Source organism: Ambystoma mexicanum, chromosome 4q (assembly GCF_040938575.1).
Source record: "Ambystoma mexicanum isolate Mex_15411 chromosome 4q, UKY_AmexF1_1, whole genome shotgun sequence".
In the NCBI taxonomy this organism is placed as follows: Eukaryota; Metazoa; Chordata; class Amphibia; order Caudata; family Ambystomatidae; genus Ambystoma; species Ambystoma mexicanum.
Genome location: NC_090928.1, coordinates 718252711 through 718268538, shown reverse-complemented (window position 1 = coordinate 718268538; position 15828 = coordinate 718252711). Strand labels below are relative to the sequence as shown.

Below are 15828 nucleotides of genomic sequence, written 5' to 3'. Positions count from 1 at the left end.
AGCCTTTGACTGGGTTGTCCCCTACCTTTCTCATCAGCCCTCCTTCTCCTGGAACTCTGCCACTTCGGATCCAATCTTCCTCCCTGTTAGCATCACCTAAGGCTCAATCCTTGCCCCTTACTCTTAACCATCGACATCTCCTCCATCTGCTAACTGATCCCTTCCTTTTGGTTCTCCTATCACCTCTTTGTGGATGACACGCACATCTTCTTCTCTTTCCCTACCTTTACTCATACTTTAATTCCTGCCTATCTGCCTGCCACACTGTGATCTGTCACTGGATGGCACTTCACTGTCTTACACTTAACTCCTCCAACGATGAAGTAATGCACTTTCCTGCCTCCACCGCCCCTTTCGCTTTCTTTCACCCATCTCCTTTCTACCTGAATCACTCTCCTGCTCCTTGTTTTTGATGACAACCTTAACCTGCACCGCTTCATTAATTCAACCTGAACAGCAGCCAGGAATACCCTGCTCAACATCAGGAAAAGTCACCCCTCTTTACCTATACCTCTCCCAAAACATCCCTACAGCCCCTGGTGCTCATCCACCTGAACTACTGTGCCACCCCCTACTCATTCTCACCACCTGACAAATTCCTCAACTTTGCCATACAGACCTTCTACATAACAAAGAATAGGCAGACCACAATCTAGCCACGCAAAGCTTTGAACAAATAGTGTAGGATGCACTGCACATTTGAATCACCACTTCTTCTGATTTCAGAAATGAAAACATTGTCAATCCAAGGCCAGATTACAGGAACGTTGCACAAGTGCAAGTGCAATTTTGCGCAGCATTAGCAGTAGGGCAAACATTACTGTAGTGAAAAAGCATATTCTTTTTGCATCAGAGCAACATTTGCCCTAGTGTCAGTATGGAATAGTATTAGCACTAGAGCAAACTTTTCCCTGGTATACAATGTTTTCATTAGAGCAATTTGTGCACTTGCACCAGATCAAAGTTTCTGTAATCTGGCCCTGGTCATCAATGATTTATTAATTTACTGTCACTGTCCATGTCTCTATGTTTCTGGACTATCACTATATGCACCTGTGCTAACTGTCTGTCAGTGCATGCACTTGTTGCCAGTCTTTTATCTCTCTCTTTGTGCATTGCCAACTGCTTCTGTCTATCCCTATTTGTAATTGTAATTGTGTATTTGTATAGCGCGTATACACAAGTGAAGTGCTTCAAAGAGTTTTGAGGTGGGAAGGGAACAAAGGGATAACAGTCGTCATTCTTAGGCCTTGAAGATTCCGAATGATCTAACAATAACTAGAATACTAGGCCAGAGGAATATCTACTAGTGAAGTGCTTGACAGAGGGTGAGGGCAGAAAATAAGAAAAAGGGGGGGGTGTGTGTGCACCCTGTTTATATACCCTGCATCTATTCATTGCATTTTTCCCTGACTGTGCCTATATTCATGGATCGATATCTATCTCGCTCTCTCTGTCTATCTCTCCCTCTCTCTCTCTCTGTCTCTTGTCCTCTCTTTCTTTATCCCTCTCTCTGTATACTCCCTTTGTTTCTTTCATTGAGGCTGTGCATCTGCATCAGTAACCAACTCTGCATACACAGGCACTTACTCGCCCGTGGGGTGTGCCTGTACCTTGCTATCTGCCTCTATATTCACACTTCGTCTGTCTTCATTCACGTTTGTACTCATGGTCGGTTGCTGCCTGTGCCTGCATGAACTGTCTGTTGGTGCCTGTTCTCACTGTCTGTCTTTGTCTCTCTTTCTGCATTTGCCACCTCCATATGCCTGCATTCACTGTCCTGTCTGTAACCGTTCCGGTATTCAGTGATAGTCAGTGGTCGACGTGGGCGGGAGCGGTTGGGAACGGTGCTCATCTACTTTTTTAAAGTTTTACTGTTCCGATAGTTTTATTTTAAAAGGAAACCGTTCCAGAATGGTATCGTTATAAAATGAAAGTGTAGGAAGCCGTTGACACTTGCACTTCAGTGCACTGCACTGAACACTCCCTTAAATAGTAGTGGCATTTGTTTGAGGGTTTGTATTGTGCATGGCAGGGGGCGTAGCAATGGTGTTTGTGGGGAGGCGGTGCAGGCCAGCAGGGAACATACTACTGGTTGTCTGTGACTGTATTTACCATATGCCTCTGCAGGCAATCTATGTATGTCTCTGTCTATGCCTGTATTAACTGCTTACCTCTCGTTGTCTGTGCCTATGCATTGTCTTTCTCATTTATGTTTGTTGCTGTTCATCGCCAGGGGTGACTAGTCTATAGGGGACTCTGAAGATTTCCTGGTAGGCCTCTGCAGCCTGGGCCTCTTTTGTGTGGTAACCTATCTATTTTCTCATAGGAAAAGGGTTGGGCGTGCTGAAAATGTGGAATATGGGGCCACTTTAAACATTATTTCCAGGGCTTCTTTGGGTTCCCAGTCCGCCCCTATTCATCGCTGTGCGCCTGCAGTCACTGTCTCTCTCTGAGACTTGCCATGGTAATTTGTCCTTTGCAGCTGTTTTCTCGTGCACTGTTTTAACGTTTCCTGATGCATGACAACATTTGTTTGTGCTGTATTTCTTCTAAACTGTTTAATCAGATAGTTTTGTGTATGGGCATTATTTAAATCTAGCCCAGTCAATTCATACGTACCCTCTTTCTTTCATCGAGAAACTTTTTTGTGTTCGTGCTGTTCAGCTCCCGCACTCGCCTAAAAGAAAAGGACAGCAGGCAAAAGTGTGTGAGACCTTCATAAACAATACCTTGTTTCAGATCATTAACTCTGTTCAGTTTGTTGATTGTATCAAAACGCTCAAGTGTAAAAAACCCATATGCACTTCTTTAGAGTGTACCTTTTTAATTGCAAGATGCCGAAGGGTTCTTGTAAATCTAAGTGAAAATGTTGAATTCATTATCAAGGATTGCAAAAGAATCTCAAAGTTTTGAAAATAATTGTTCCTAAAACACATACCCACTTTGCTACCTTTATACAATAACGTGTAGCACCATATACAACACTAAATAAAAACATAGGTTTTGGACCTTTCTGACTGTATTTCTCACTAATTTCAATTTTACACTGTGCACTTTCTATCATTCTATTGAAGACTTTCACCATTTACCAACCTTGCTGCTAACAACGTATACAACCGGCCACTTTGAATAATATTCCTAGGAGAGAGCATATCTCCCAGGCCAGGCGCGCTGCCCACTGGCTCCCCGTCAAAGATCGTATCATATTCAAGACGCTAGCTATAACCCACAAGTGCCTTTCGGCGCTCATATTCCCCTCCTATCTCTCTGAAAAAGTTGTTAGAGCAGTTCCTCCAGACCCAAGCATTTGCATTACTCCAACCAGCTGAACATCTCCACCATCAAAAGGGCCAAAGCAGGAGGCGCCAGCTTCCCTTTCATGGCCCCAAAACAACAGAATGCCCTCCCATGCACCCTCAGGAATGAGACCTCTCACATGTCTTTCCGGAAAGCCTTCAAAACCATGCTCTTCAACTAGCTCTACCCGCTCCAGGAGGTCAAGGGCCAATATATCTGATTTACTTAGCATCAAGACCTTTTGAACCAGTTCCCCTGTAACCTCTGAACTGGAGAGTCCCCCCCCTCCCTCCTGTTACACTGCACATTTTCGTATTTACTGTTTCCTGCCTGGTATGTGGTTCACTGTAAGCATGAACCAAATACAGGCTGTCTTATGTTTCTCCCTCTGCTTCATCTAACTAAGTAAGCCTTGCTTGTAACAGCGGCACGATGCCTGAGGCCTGCTTTGTGCGCTTTTTAAATGTAATAAATAAATAAATAAATAAATAAATAAATAAATAAATAAGCAATAATGTCATTGGGCTTGAGGTTTAACAATACAAAAAACAAAAAGGAGGGGCGTATAGTTGCTAACATATCACAAAAAGATTAATACAAGTACGAAAATAAGAGAAACACGATCTTATGAACGATTTCAAAATTGCATTTTGTTCAAATAGACACGCAAAAATAGCATTTGTGAATAACTATAGGTAAATACATTTGCCAGTTTAGATCTAAATGCACAAGTAATATTGGAAGACGAGGAATCCATGGGAGGACACCATCAATTTGAAATTTAAATACTTACAAAACATGTGCATAAGGCAGTTGTAACTGGCAAAATATTAAATATAGGATTTTCAGTAGAAAAGAAATGAGACACCACAAATATTCTAATTGTTCTAATGAAGGGACACACAACACTTATGCACATCCTGTGGGTTACGTCTTTAAAAGCCCTATTTTCAGTCTAGCCGTTTGCTTAAACATGGGGTTGTATTCATTAAAACATAATTGTTAACCAAAATTAAATCATTTATGTTTGTGGAATAAAAGATGTGTAGTGGTGCACTATCCCTATGTTACTGCCAGACTTTCCTTTCAGAAAACATTTGCGACCCCTTGCTGAGTTTGAAATGTTATGTTTAGAAAGGGAATGTAAATAAGCAGCAAGAGGCCATGATTAAACAGATTGGACTTCTCCTCCTTTCACTTGAGTGATGCTCCTTTCATCTGCCCTGGCCTTTAAATTTGACCCTTCATCCAGCTTTCTTGAGTTTCGAGTTATTTCCCAGGCTGAAGAGTGTCTTTTGGGGAATACCTAGCGTTAGTCGTGTTTCTTTTTATTTATACTGGTTCCACCATATCAGCAGAAATTCTTCATTCTGAGGATCACTCTGCAAACATAGCCTATGGCTGTTCCTACACTCTATAAGATTCCGTCATTTTTCCTAAACCATGAAGTTTTATTTTACCCTTGTTCAACAGCTGTCTCAGAATATCCCATAACTGTTTCTTTAATTTCCAAATGGTTATTACAGTGTTTTGTAAGAATATCCCATCAACGTAGGCCGCCTGATGAATCCAGGGAATTATTCCCCTCTCCCCAAGGGGGAGCGACCCCATTTGGGACTTGGAAGGTAGGTCAGCTATGCCTAACAGATCCTAGGGTATAGGACAAGTGGGATCCTACTGGTATGCCCTCAACCCCCTTTGAGGCAATCCCTCCATAGGGATATGTATCATCCTCCATTATCACAAGAAACTGATAGTTGTGTTGCTTACATGGGCGTTTAGTTGTATAATGACTTACCACTTCACACACCAATGGCTGGTATCCCTTCCTGACATCGTCTTCAACCTGGAACAAAGTGAGGAAGGCCTACCCCCTCATTGTATGCATGATAAGAGACCAACCAGCAGTGGACCAGAAGAGGAGAGAAGCCTGCAGAACTAAAGGCAAGAGCAAGGCTCGTCTAGCAAGTCAGAAAGAGAGACCACCTCCTGCTCGGCATAGCAGAGAGAAGCGCAGACAAGCATGCAGAATGCCCAGCTTCCCTGATGAGACACAGACCAGAGAGCCCAGTCCCAGAGGGTCTGCAACAGTAAGGAACTATCGAGCAGCAACCAAATAGTGCCATAACAAAACAACGATAAAGCCTGATTGGAAGGCAGAGGGAAGGAGGCTCCAGCTCCAAGACATGCGGAAAGGCCCAAAGAAGCCCAAACCGAGACGCTGCATCAGCCTACATGAAAGCCTATATGGAGGAGCACCACGCAGAGCCAGAAAGTATACGGGCACTCCAGGGTGCCAGGAGGGGGCGCAAAGTCCAAACTGGACCCCAAGTGGTGGGGTGAGAACAAAGCAATGCCAAGGTGAGGTGAGAACAGCCCAATCCCAAAGTAGGGTTAGACCAAACCAACCCCAGGGCAGTGTCAGAGCAACTCAACCCCAAGGCAGCATGAAAGCAACCAATCCCCAAGGTGGTGTGAGAGTAACATGACCTCCAGGTGAAGTGAGCAAAAGCGGACTCCAAGGCAGAGACAAAGGGATCCGACCCTAAGGCTGGGTGAGAGATGCCAGTGCCCAAGTAGAGCTGAGAGAACCCAAACCCCAAGGTGGGGTGTGCAAACTGAGACCCCAGGGAGGGGTAAAACCAGGAGGCAGCTCAGTGGAGAAAAGACCATGAGGTACCCTGTAGGGTAATACCAAGCAAATACATGGTGTGCACTTACGAACCAGGTGGTTCCCAAGGGTTGATGACAACCCAGGAATACATCAAAGCCCCTAGCCATCCCGGGAGAAAGATAGACTGATCAAGGACTGACAAGTTATCCCAAGAAGAAAGTTGGAAGATAAATTGGATTGGGGTGGTTTGTTCATCTGATAATTGTTTGTGGTGAATTGTCTGCCAATAAATCTGTTTGCATTGGAAGAATTATCAGACAAACAAACAACCCAATAAATAAGAAACCAAAATGTGGCCGCCCCCATGCTCCCCTCGGCTACTTACCTGTTTGCTCGCCTCCACGTCCTTTGCACCCCAGCAGCATCAGATCCGTTCCTCTAACACGGGTCGGATCTGATGTCACACGGGCGCCTTTTCTTTTTTTCCATTTTCTTTTTTCATGTCCCTATCTCCAATGTTGAAGAAGCGGGGGACAACCCTGTAACCCCACAAGGCCAAAAATACCAAACATGGGAAGTGGGGGACACCCCAGCAACCCCTGCTCAACATGTTCTGTATTTTCTATAATCGATCTAATGGTACTAGCCGAAAACAGTCAAATGTACCATGCAATCAATTATAAACAAACAATTTTGCTAATACTGATACATTTGCTGGTGTCTTTTGCTAGAACTATGCACCATATGAGAAGCCTTCATTTTTGATTCAGAAACATTACAGTGGGGTCAGAAACCAGCCACCATTCTATCATTTGGGTAAAAGAACCATATGTATGGCACTTTACCTTAAGTTAGATTCTTTTCAGTTCATAGTAGGGGCAGGAATGAGGTCAGGAAAGGTTTTTTGGATGGCAGGCTGGATTATTTTCTAAGACATTCTGACTGGCAGCACTTCAGACTCTTTCTTTTCCTTAGAAATAGGGCTGAGACCTCTAGGGATAGTACCGGTTTTGTGTGTTCACATAAAGAACTACACTACCCAAAATCCAACCCTTTCCATCTCCTGATTCTGACTTAACACAGGCTTGAAAAAACAACAGACTTCTGCCAGATGATGAGGTTGAATAAATCTATGAAGTTACTTGGCTTGTGAGTTCTCATCTCATTGTTACATAGCCATTTCTAGATTCAAATGCAGAAAGGCTTATAGTGAATAAGTCACATTTTGGGATCCCTGTTATATGGCGGTCTCTCCCCCAGTTCTACTGGGCTTTGAAATGAGTTGGCTTTGCTGCACTCCGACTGGCCTTTAATAGGTGATCCTGATATGCATTTACTAGTCTTGCACGATTTTCAGAGTCACTGGGTTAACATGTGGCAACCACTGGCACAATGCAATGCACCATGCAAAGGATAGCCTGCCATCTGAATAACACCTCCTCAACATGACAATAGGTCATCCAGGCATGTGACTGGCTGAGTTACATGTCTGTGTTTAGGGTCCAGCAAGTTACTCCAGGGTGTTGTCAGCACAGGTCTTGATTGCATTGGGTCCAATCTGCTACCATTGGGCATGAACGTTAGTGTTGTGTGCAGATGCTTAAGAGCCAGCATTAAAAAGTGGCGTCTTGCTACTGTAAACACAGTTGATGTTTGATGCATAGTGCTAACAGATGCCTGATAGACTGTAAATTGTTTCTGAAACAGGAAAAGGACAAGAGATATTTTTGTTCAAAATGTCGGCCAGATTAGATTATTGAAGTTCTAGAATAGATGAAGTATTGGATGCTGTTGATGTGTTTCATACCCATCATAACTGGATTATTGTACATGCACGATGAGTTATGCTTATCCATGAAGATACGTGTTATTCAATAGTGGTTCTCTGATATCCTTGACTCAATCCTCTTGCTGAAACAAAGTTCTGTCTCTTTTCTTATGCTGTTTCCTCATTTTGGAAATACATCCATGCATGCTTTCTAATTCACGAGGTGAGACCCGACCATGGAATAGCTAACACACTCAGTCTTCCCAGCCATTCTGAGGAAAGCCTGACATGTTGATCATTCTTGTCTAGCCCTACTTTCCTTTCTGGTGCAAGCCTGATATGTGGCTGACTCTTCCCAGCCCTTTTGGACTTCCGCGGCTGATCCTTGTTGGAGATAAAGTCTTACAGTGCAATCCCACCATCATGTATGTTGCCTGACATGATTTATTTAGCATTTACAGATATGAGATACCAAAGCACAACAAGGTATTTGTTTGCTGAGAAATTAAATATGTTAGTTAAACAAAGAAATGTTTCTCTGTTGTTTTCAACAGTTTTCTAGAGGAGGTTTGGCAATAACATAAGACACTTTTCCTACAGAAATTGGATTTTTCCCCTGCACGAATGTGTTTGTAGAAAAGATTTGGGGATACTTCTTCCCAGTTCTAAATTACTGTGAGATAAGCAGATCCCTGTAAAACCAATAAGGTCCAAACAATCCATCAAATGGACAGCCTCTTTACCCCACAGCTCGGGGCTTGACCGTGCCACTTTTACTTACCATGTTGACTAGTTAATGTAATATTTCGTACATATCTTAGAGCACCCAGCATTTGTCGTGGGACATGTAGTGCTTTTTGTGGAAAGACCCACAGCGTTTTCATTGGGGATTTTCTTATTTGCAATTCTGATTCACTCCTATCTATCGCACATACAATCTACCAAAGATCCCACACTTCTGTTCACAGACATTCATGTTGTAAGAAAGTGCCTATTCTTTGGCTCTCAATTTCAAGTGTAGAATATTTGGGCAGTTGAATTCATTCATATCATAAACTAAGCGAATGTCGACTTTTCCTCCCCAACAGGTCTTGGGTTTTGAGTGTATGCTACATGTGTTTCTCATATTTCATAGAAAACTGCATTCGTGCAGGCCAAACGTATAATTTCTCTCACTGATACCCCCTGCAGGGCACTGCAGGCAAACTAAAAGTACCTGCCTAGCCAATGTAATTTATAGTTACCATCTAGGTTCCAAATCTTTGCCTTTAACACTCACATCCCTAAACCACCCGCATAAGGGATATTGTGGTCAACAACGGAATGCAACAGAACTGGCTCTGCCTAAATGCAGCAAAGACCAAGATCTTGCTACTAGGTAATTGCTACTTGCTCCTTGCTACTAGGTCTCATGGAGTCTACTGCCAACCACTCTGGCTACTCACCCTCTAGGGAAACCCTCCCGCCTTGTTTTAGAGAATCCACAACCTTACCCTGTAATACTATGCAGGCAGATCCAGACATTGACTAACACTTAATCACCTATGGAACACCATAGCTCCGCTGATCCTGACATGCAGAACATAGTAGTTCTTGTGGTGGCATTATTCTTTCGTAACAGCTTTAAGGCAAATTTGCCTTGTTCACCCAGGCAAAGGGCTTGACAACCTACATACAATTCACAATTACGCGACCTGTTGTATCCTCAACATAAAGGATCCTTCAAGAAGATCAGCCTACCATTAAGCCCCTGCACTCACTCGAGATCAACCAATGGTGAACATGTAAAACATTATACCAAAATCAGATAGCATTGCACAAGTGTACGCCTGGATATCTGGCTAAGCTGCTTCTGCATTACTGGGCATCAAGTAACCCCACTTATTCTCTCAAAACAAAATGGCCATATGCACTCTAAAGTATTACAACTTTGGCAGCAGTTCTCTTGAGACATAAGGGTCATAACTTTAGAACTCATTCCCTACTAAGGCTAGGAAATTCAGGAAAGTACTGCAGACCCACTTGCTCAATATCACATATGAACATGAGAACAGGGCATCACGGAATGTCAGTCCATGGAATGATCACACTGCCAGCTATTGTTAAAAGACTATTTTATTTTCAGATAAGTTCACTGATGTAGCCATGAGGAGGTGTGAATGTGCCATAAAACAATACAAATAAAAACATGAAAACAGTTGTTTTTGTCGCCTGGCTTGCATACATTCTGTCCCCTTTGGTAATGGCACGGCAAGTAGAAACACAACGCTTTTGAGTGTTATTACAAGCAGTGCCAGTGGTTAAGATTATGTCCTGCGTTTTGCATTAATCACCCTCTGATCTTCTCTCAGCCCTCCTGATATCCACATGTGCGGACTATTAGCTTCTGTTGGCAATACCCTAGCTAGCTGGCCACACTAATCAAGGGGAAATTCAGAGGCAGCAGCAAGAGGAATGTGCCAGTAAGGCCTTACCTGCATTATTGCCGTGTGCCTAAAGGGCTCTACTTTGATGAACTATCAAGGCCTGGCAATCCATTCATCCTGGCAATTACCCTCTTGATCTCATAGTGAGTGCAACAACCCACTGGCTGTTGCATGTAACCCCTCAGGATTAGATGTTATGTTAAAGGATATTCATACCACGCACTATATGATAATCCATTTATAACGCGCATGTACACAAGTGTTTCTAGGCACGACAAGACAAGGAAGGGAAGACAGAGGGAGGACAAAAACAAATGATCTTACTATGCCATGTGTTAATCAGATCATGCAAGTGGGATAACGCAAAGTGAAGAGGGGGAGGGAGAAGGGGGAAATGTCAGGGAGAGGGAAAGGAGATGTGCAATCAGGGCAGCATTGGTCTTAAGTGCAGCCAGGGAAGAGCAGCTCTAGGTAAGTGCAAGGAGGCAGGGGACTGTAGAGTTACAGTTACAGCCCCTACGCGCGCAGTAGGCCAGGAGGCAGTGCAGGGGTGACTGATCGTGACGAACCCTGGTACCCTCTGAGACTCTGAGGGTAGCCAGAACACCAGGCAATGCAGCAGACGGGTAGGTCAGCAGTGACCAGAGAGAGAGAGAGAGAGAGAAAGAGAGAGAGAGAGAGAGAGGGAGAGAGAGAGAGAGAGAGAGAGAGAGTAGAGGCAAAAGGGGAAGGTCTTGAGCTGCTTACAGAACTTCAGGTGTACCAGCTCAAGTTTGAGAGCAGCAGGGAGGCCATTCAAGATGGGTGCACCTGCAGAGGAGAGATATCTACCTCCCCACTCTCTGCCAGGAGAAGTGTCTGACCCTTAGAGAGGTTGAGCAAAGGGTTAGAGTAGGAAGGTGTTTAGGAAGAGAGAGTTGGATGTAGTGCAGGCCCTGGCCCCAGAAAGCCTTGTGAATGATGCAGAGGGTCTTGAACTTGATCCTTGCAGCCACCGGGCACAAGTAGAGAGATTTCAGGGCTGGAGAGATACCGTTCCTGGACTTGAGGGCAAGGCCAAGTTTTGCAGTCCTGTTCTGAATTAGTTGCAGAGGGCGGAGAGTGGAGGAGCGCATATTGAGAAAGTAGTCCAGCCTAGAGAGAACCAGGTATCTATAGACGGTGAGCTTCTGGGGGAAAGTGAGAAAGGATGAATATCTCTGAGGAGGTGCAGCTGGTAGTGGGCCTTCTTGGCAAGGTCTGTGATGTGGGGAGAGAAGGCGAGAGAGCAGTTTAAGATGAAGCCAAGGTTTTTTTCCTCACATGAAGGCGAGGGAAGGGGGCCCAAGGAGGGTGGTCAGAGTGAAAGAGGGAAAGCAGGGCCGAGGTCCCAATGAGAAGGATCTCCATCCTACTGGCATTAAGGCAGAGATCGTTGGAGGTGCAGCAATCCTGAATCATGGATAGACAGTCAGGAATGAGTGAGAGAGGAGAAGAGGCTGAGGGGAGCCTGAAAGAGAGCAGAGTGTCATCCGCATGACACTGAAAGTTTGAGAAGGTAGAGATAAGGTGAGCCAAAGGGGCCAAGTAGACATTGAAGAGCCAGGGTGAGAGGCATAAGCCCTGGGGAACACCAATTGGAGAGCGAGGTGGTGGAGAGAAAGGACCCAAGTTGGACCTGAGAGGGTCAGTCCAGGAGGAAGGAAGACAACCTCCAGGGCCTAATCTGAGATGTGCAGGTTCTCATGGAGTCGATTGATTAGGATGGCCTGATTGACCATGTCAAAGGCAGAGGAAAGGTCAAGGAAGATGAGGACAGAAGAAAGGCTTGAATCGAGATTAGTAAGCAGATCTTCACGGGTGTTTTCAGTAGAGCAGTTTGCATGCCTCTGGCTGCTCTGAAGCCAGGCTGATGGTCATGGAGAGAACCAACAGATTCAGTGTGGAGAGTAAGCTGGGAGATGGGCAGTTTTTGTAGGAGTTTGCCCAGCAAATGGGTGATAGAGATTGGATGATAGTTTGCCAGACAGGCAGGATCGGCAGAAGGCTTTTTAAGTAGGGGGTGCTCAAGGGAGTGCTTGAGGAGAAAGGGGAAGGGACCTGGGTGGTCCCCTGGCATTCTGGCAGATATGAAAAGCAAGAGGGTAAGGTGTGGGGGATACATTAATAGGACTGAGTGGGGAAAAGAAAAAGAGCTGTGATGTGCTGTTGGCAGCTGCAGTTCGGTTTCAACCATTCACTGAGCATAAGAGAATTGCCATAGCATTTTGGTGCTGGACTGCCCATGAGGGCAGGACAAAGACTGATATGCAAATGGATATTTCCCTTCTGGAAAAGGTACAGTGAGCTAGAATGTGGCTACGGACTCTTGAGTGGTTACCATCCCAAAGAACAGGTCATTTAGCCGTGTTTGTTCTTAAAGAGGGGCGACTATGGACTATTTTTTGATTGTTTAAGGGACTTAGGTTTAGTCACCCTGTTTTCTAGGGTCATCCAGCCGTAGACCCCTTGCTCATTGTGCTCAGAGAGGGACAACTCCACCTCACTGATGAGGCCCAACAAGGCTAAACCACGTGTATGGGGTTGCTGTTGGTACTCTTGTTCAGAAGAGAACTGCCACAACATGTCAGGGCTGGACTGCCAAGGACAAAGACTGATTTGGAAATGGTTATTTCCCTTCTGTGAAAGGTACAGTGAGCTAAAGTGTGGCTGCGGACTCTTGAGTGGGTACTATCCCAATGAACAGGTCATTTAGCCGTGTTCGTTCTCAAAGAGGGGCGCCTATGGACTATTTTTTCATTCACTGAACATAGGTGTGACTTTTCGGTCGGTAGTTGTCATGTGCTTTTGTGCAAGGCTATGTGGGGTTTGTTTTGTTGTTGTGGTGTAGTAAAGTGCATGTTATTTGTTGGGCTGTAGATGTATTGTTGTGTTTAGTTTAGAGTTTGAGAGGTGTATGCAGAGGGATGAGTTTTTTGGTGTGGTTGGTTTGTGGTGATACTTTATCGTAGCCCCTCAGTTTTGACCGCCTGTGGGACATATCCCTGCCAGTGTCATACAATTGTAGTGTGCTAGGGTTCCCGTTCCTATTTTCTGTGCAGAGTTATGGGTTGTTAACAGGGCTAGTTGAAAATGATACCTCCTCCACCCTCCTCATGTTCAGACTAATGGATGTCTACATCAATTTATCCTTGGGTACATCTTAATGTGCAACTGCAAATGCCTCCCTGGGCCCCTGGAGGGCAGGGGTACCTCTTCCCTGTGCCCTTGAGCTCCCTGGACCCTGGGGTTTATCTGTTTGGTCATTTCTCTTTCCACCTTTAATTCTAATGCCCTCCGCCTGTGGTTCCAATAAGGTCGATCCTGTCTTTCTTCTTTGTGTCTGGTGGGCCCTCTATGGGATCGGTTGCACCTCGGTCTCCCTCCCATTCATAGGCCTCTCTGCTTCTCCACACATGGTCATGGTCTGGCCTAATCCCCTGTCTTTCCATTTAGTGTTCATTCCATGGGTGTGGGTGTTGCTCATTCATTTTCCTCCTGTTCTGAGTTGAAGAGGCAGGTTTTAGGAGTTTTCTGAATTTTAAATGGTCCTTCATAGTTCGTATTTCTCTCGGAAGGGAGTTCCAAAGTTTAGCAGCTAGGCTAGAGAATGCTGATCCATCAAGTTTTTTCCTTGTGTATGGTTTAGGTTCCAGGTAGATGTCGTCGCTGGATCTGAGTGTTTCCAGTCGGCTGGTAAATGGTGATTTCCTTTTGTATGGCTTCTGCTCCTTAGCCGTGGATTGCTCTGTGTTTTATGCACATTGATTTGAATGCAATTCGTTTTTTGAATGGCAGCCAATGTTGCATCTTTAGGGCTTGAGTGAAAGTCTGGCCGCTGCATTCTGTATATGTTGCAGTTTCTTCAGTAAATAATCCGGCATTCCAAGGTATTGGTGTAGTCTATATTGGACATGATTATGGAGATGATGCCCAGTGTTTTGTGCATGAAGGAGAGGAATGGTAGAATCTTTTTGATTGTGTGCAGGTAGAAGAAGCATTTCTTGATTATCGTGTTTACTTGTAGTTCTAAGGTCTGCTCATTGTCCATTAGGATTCCAAGGTTTTTGGCAATTATTGATGTTTTGGGCGCTGTTGCTAGTTCTGTGGGCCAAGGGATGTATTGGTTGCTTCCTTGATTTTTGCATATAATAATGATTTCTGTTTTGCCCGGGTTGACTTTGAGGCTGTTCGTGTTTATCCATTTGTAGAGTTCTTTGAGACAGTCTATTAGCTTTGTGTTCTCTTCTTGTACCTCTTCAGTTTTGTAGATGATTTGGGTGTCATCTACATAGTTGTAGCAGGTGAATCTGTGTCTTTTGATGAGGTTGATTAGTGGAGTCATGTAGATGTTGAAGAGGTGTGGGGATAGGGAGGATCCTTGTTGTACTCCACAGGTGGTGTCCCACAGCATGGATTCGAATGGTTTTATCCACACTGTTTATGTTCTTTCAGATAAGAAAGATTTAATCCAGACCAGCGCTGTGCCGATGATCCCTATTTCTTCCAGTCTCTTGATTAGGATGTTGTGGCTGACTGTTTTGAATGCTGCAAAGAGGTCAAGTAGTATCAGTGCCGAGTTTGTGTTGGAACCTGGGTTGGTCTTTAGGTCGTCCCAAATAGAGAGAAGTGCCGTCTCTGTCCTTCTTATGGGTCTGAAGCTGACTTGTGCCTGGTCCAATAGTTGGTAGTTTTCTATGTGTTCCAGTGTGTGTTCGTAGACATAGGTCTCTAGTGGTTTTGCCAGTTAGGGAATGTTTGATATTGGTCTGTAGTTAGAGAGGTCTTCTACGTTGCCCATTGCATCCTTGAGAAGTGGTTTGATGTATGCAGATTTTAAAGCCTGCGGTACCCTCCCAGTTGAGAGCAATTGGTTGAAGAGGTTTTTGTGGCATTCCAATGGTGTGCCCTCTGTCAGGATTGGTTTGTAGATGTCAGGTTGGCAGGGGTCCATTGGGGAGCCTGCTTTGATGCTGTTCTCTCCTGATATTTTGATGAAGCTTTGCAGCTTGTTCTGTGGTTCCAGGGTAGGTAGGGGAATGGTGCGTGGTCTGGTTGATTGGTCTACTTTGTATAATCTAAAGTATGTCAGTGATTTTATTTTTAAAGCAGTCTGCAGGATCATCGCATAGTTTTTGTGAAGGTACCGGTGTGTTATTACATCCTGGTGGATTTCTTATCTCATTTACGATGTTGAATAGTTCTTTCTGGGTGTTGAAGACTTTTGTGATTCATTGCTGTAGTATTTCTTTTTTGGCTTTGAGAGTTTCCTTTTTGTATGCTTGGATTTATTTTTGATAGTTTATTCTTTTGTCCTGGTTGTAGCTTTTCCTCCATTCTAGTTCAAGTTTCTGGTTTGTTTTTTCATTGTATTGAGGTGGGGTGTAAACCATCTTGCCACTGCTTTCCTTTGTGATGCAATGAAGGGTTTTCTGCTGAGATGCTGTCTATTGTTTTGGCGATCCATTTCTGGATTAGGTCTGCTTTTTCGTCTAGGTCCATTCCGTCCAGGGTTGTGGTTGATGGTTTTGAGGATTACAGTTGTTCTTTTGAGTTACTACTTTTGTTGGTATTCCAGTTTCTTTTCCAGATTGGGGGAACTTTTGGGGCTGTTTGGGTTCTTTAGCTGGTAGTTGCATCACAAACGGTATGATGAGCTGGTTGCTACATAGTATTTTTATTGGTGGGGCGGTTGAGATCAG

The 15828-nt window shown here is 44.4% G+C and overlaps 1 protein-coding gene across 4 annotated transcripts in view; it reads right to left on the bottom strand.

Annotated features, from left to right (window-relative positions):
* Positions 1-15828, bottom strand: part of PLCB4 (phospholipase C beta 4) — a 1535154-nt gene that overhangs the window by 115411 nt on the left and 1403915 nt on the right. For all 4 annotated transcript variants that reach the window (XM_069608295.1, XM_069608297.1, XM_069608296.1 and 1 more), the window contains exon 37: positions 2623-2680. In XM_069608295.1, the coding sequence (XP_069464396.1) occupies positions 2623-2680 (58 nt within the window). The remainder of the gene's footprint in view (positions 1-2622; positions 2681-15828) is intronic.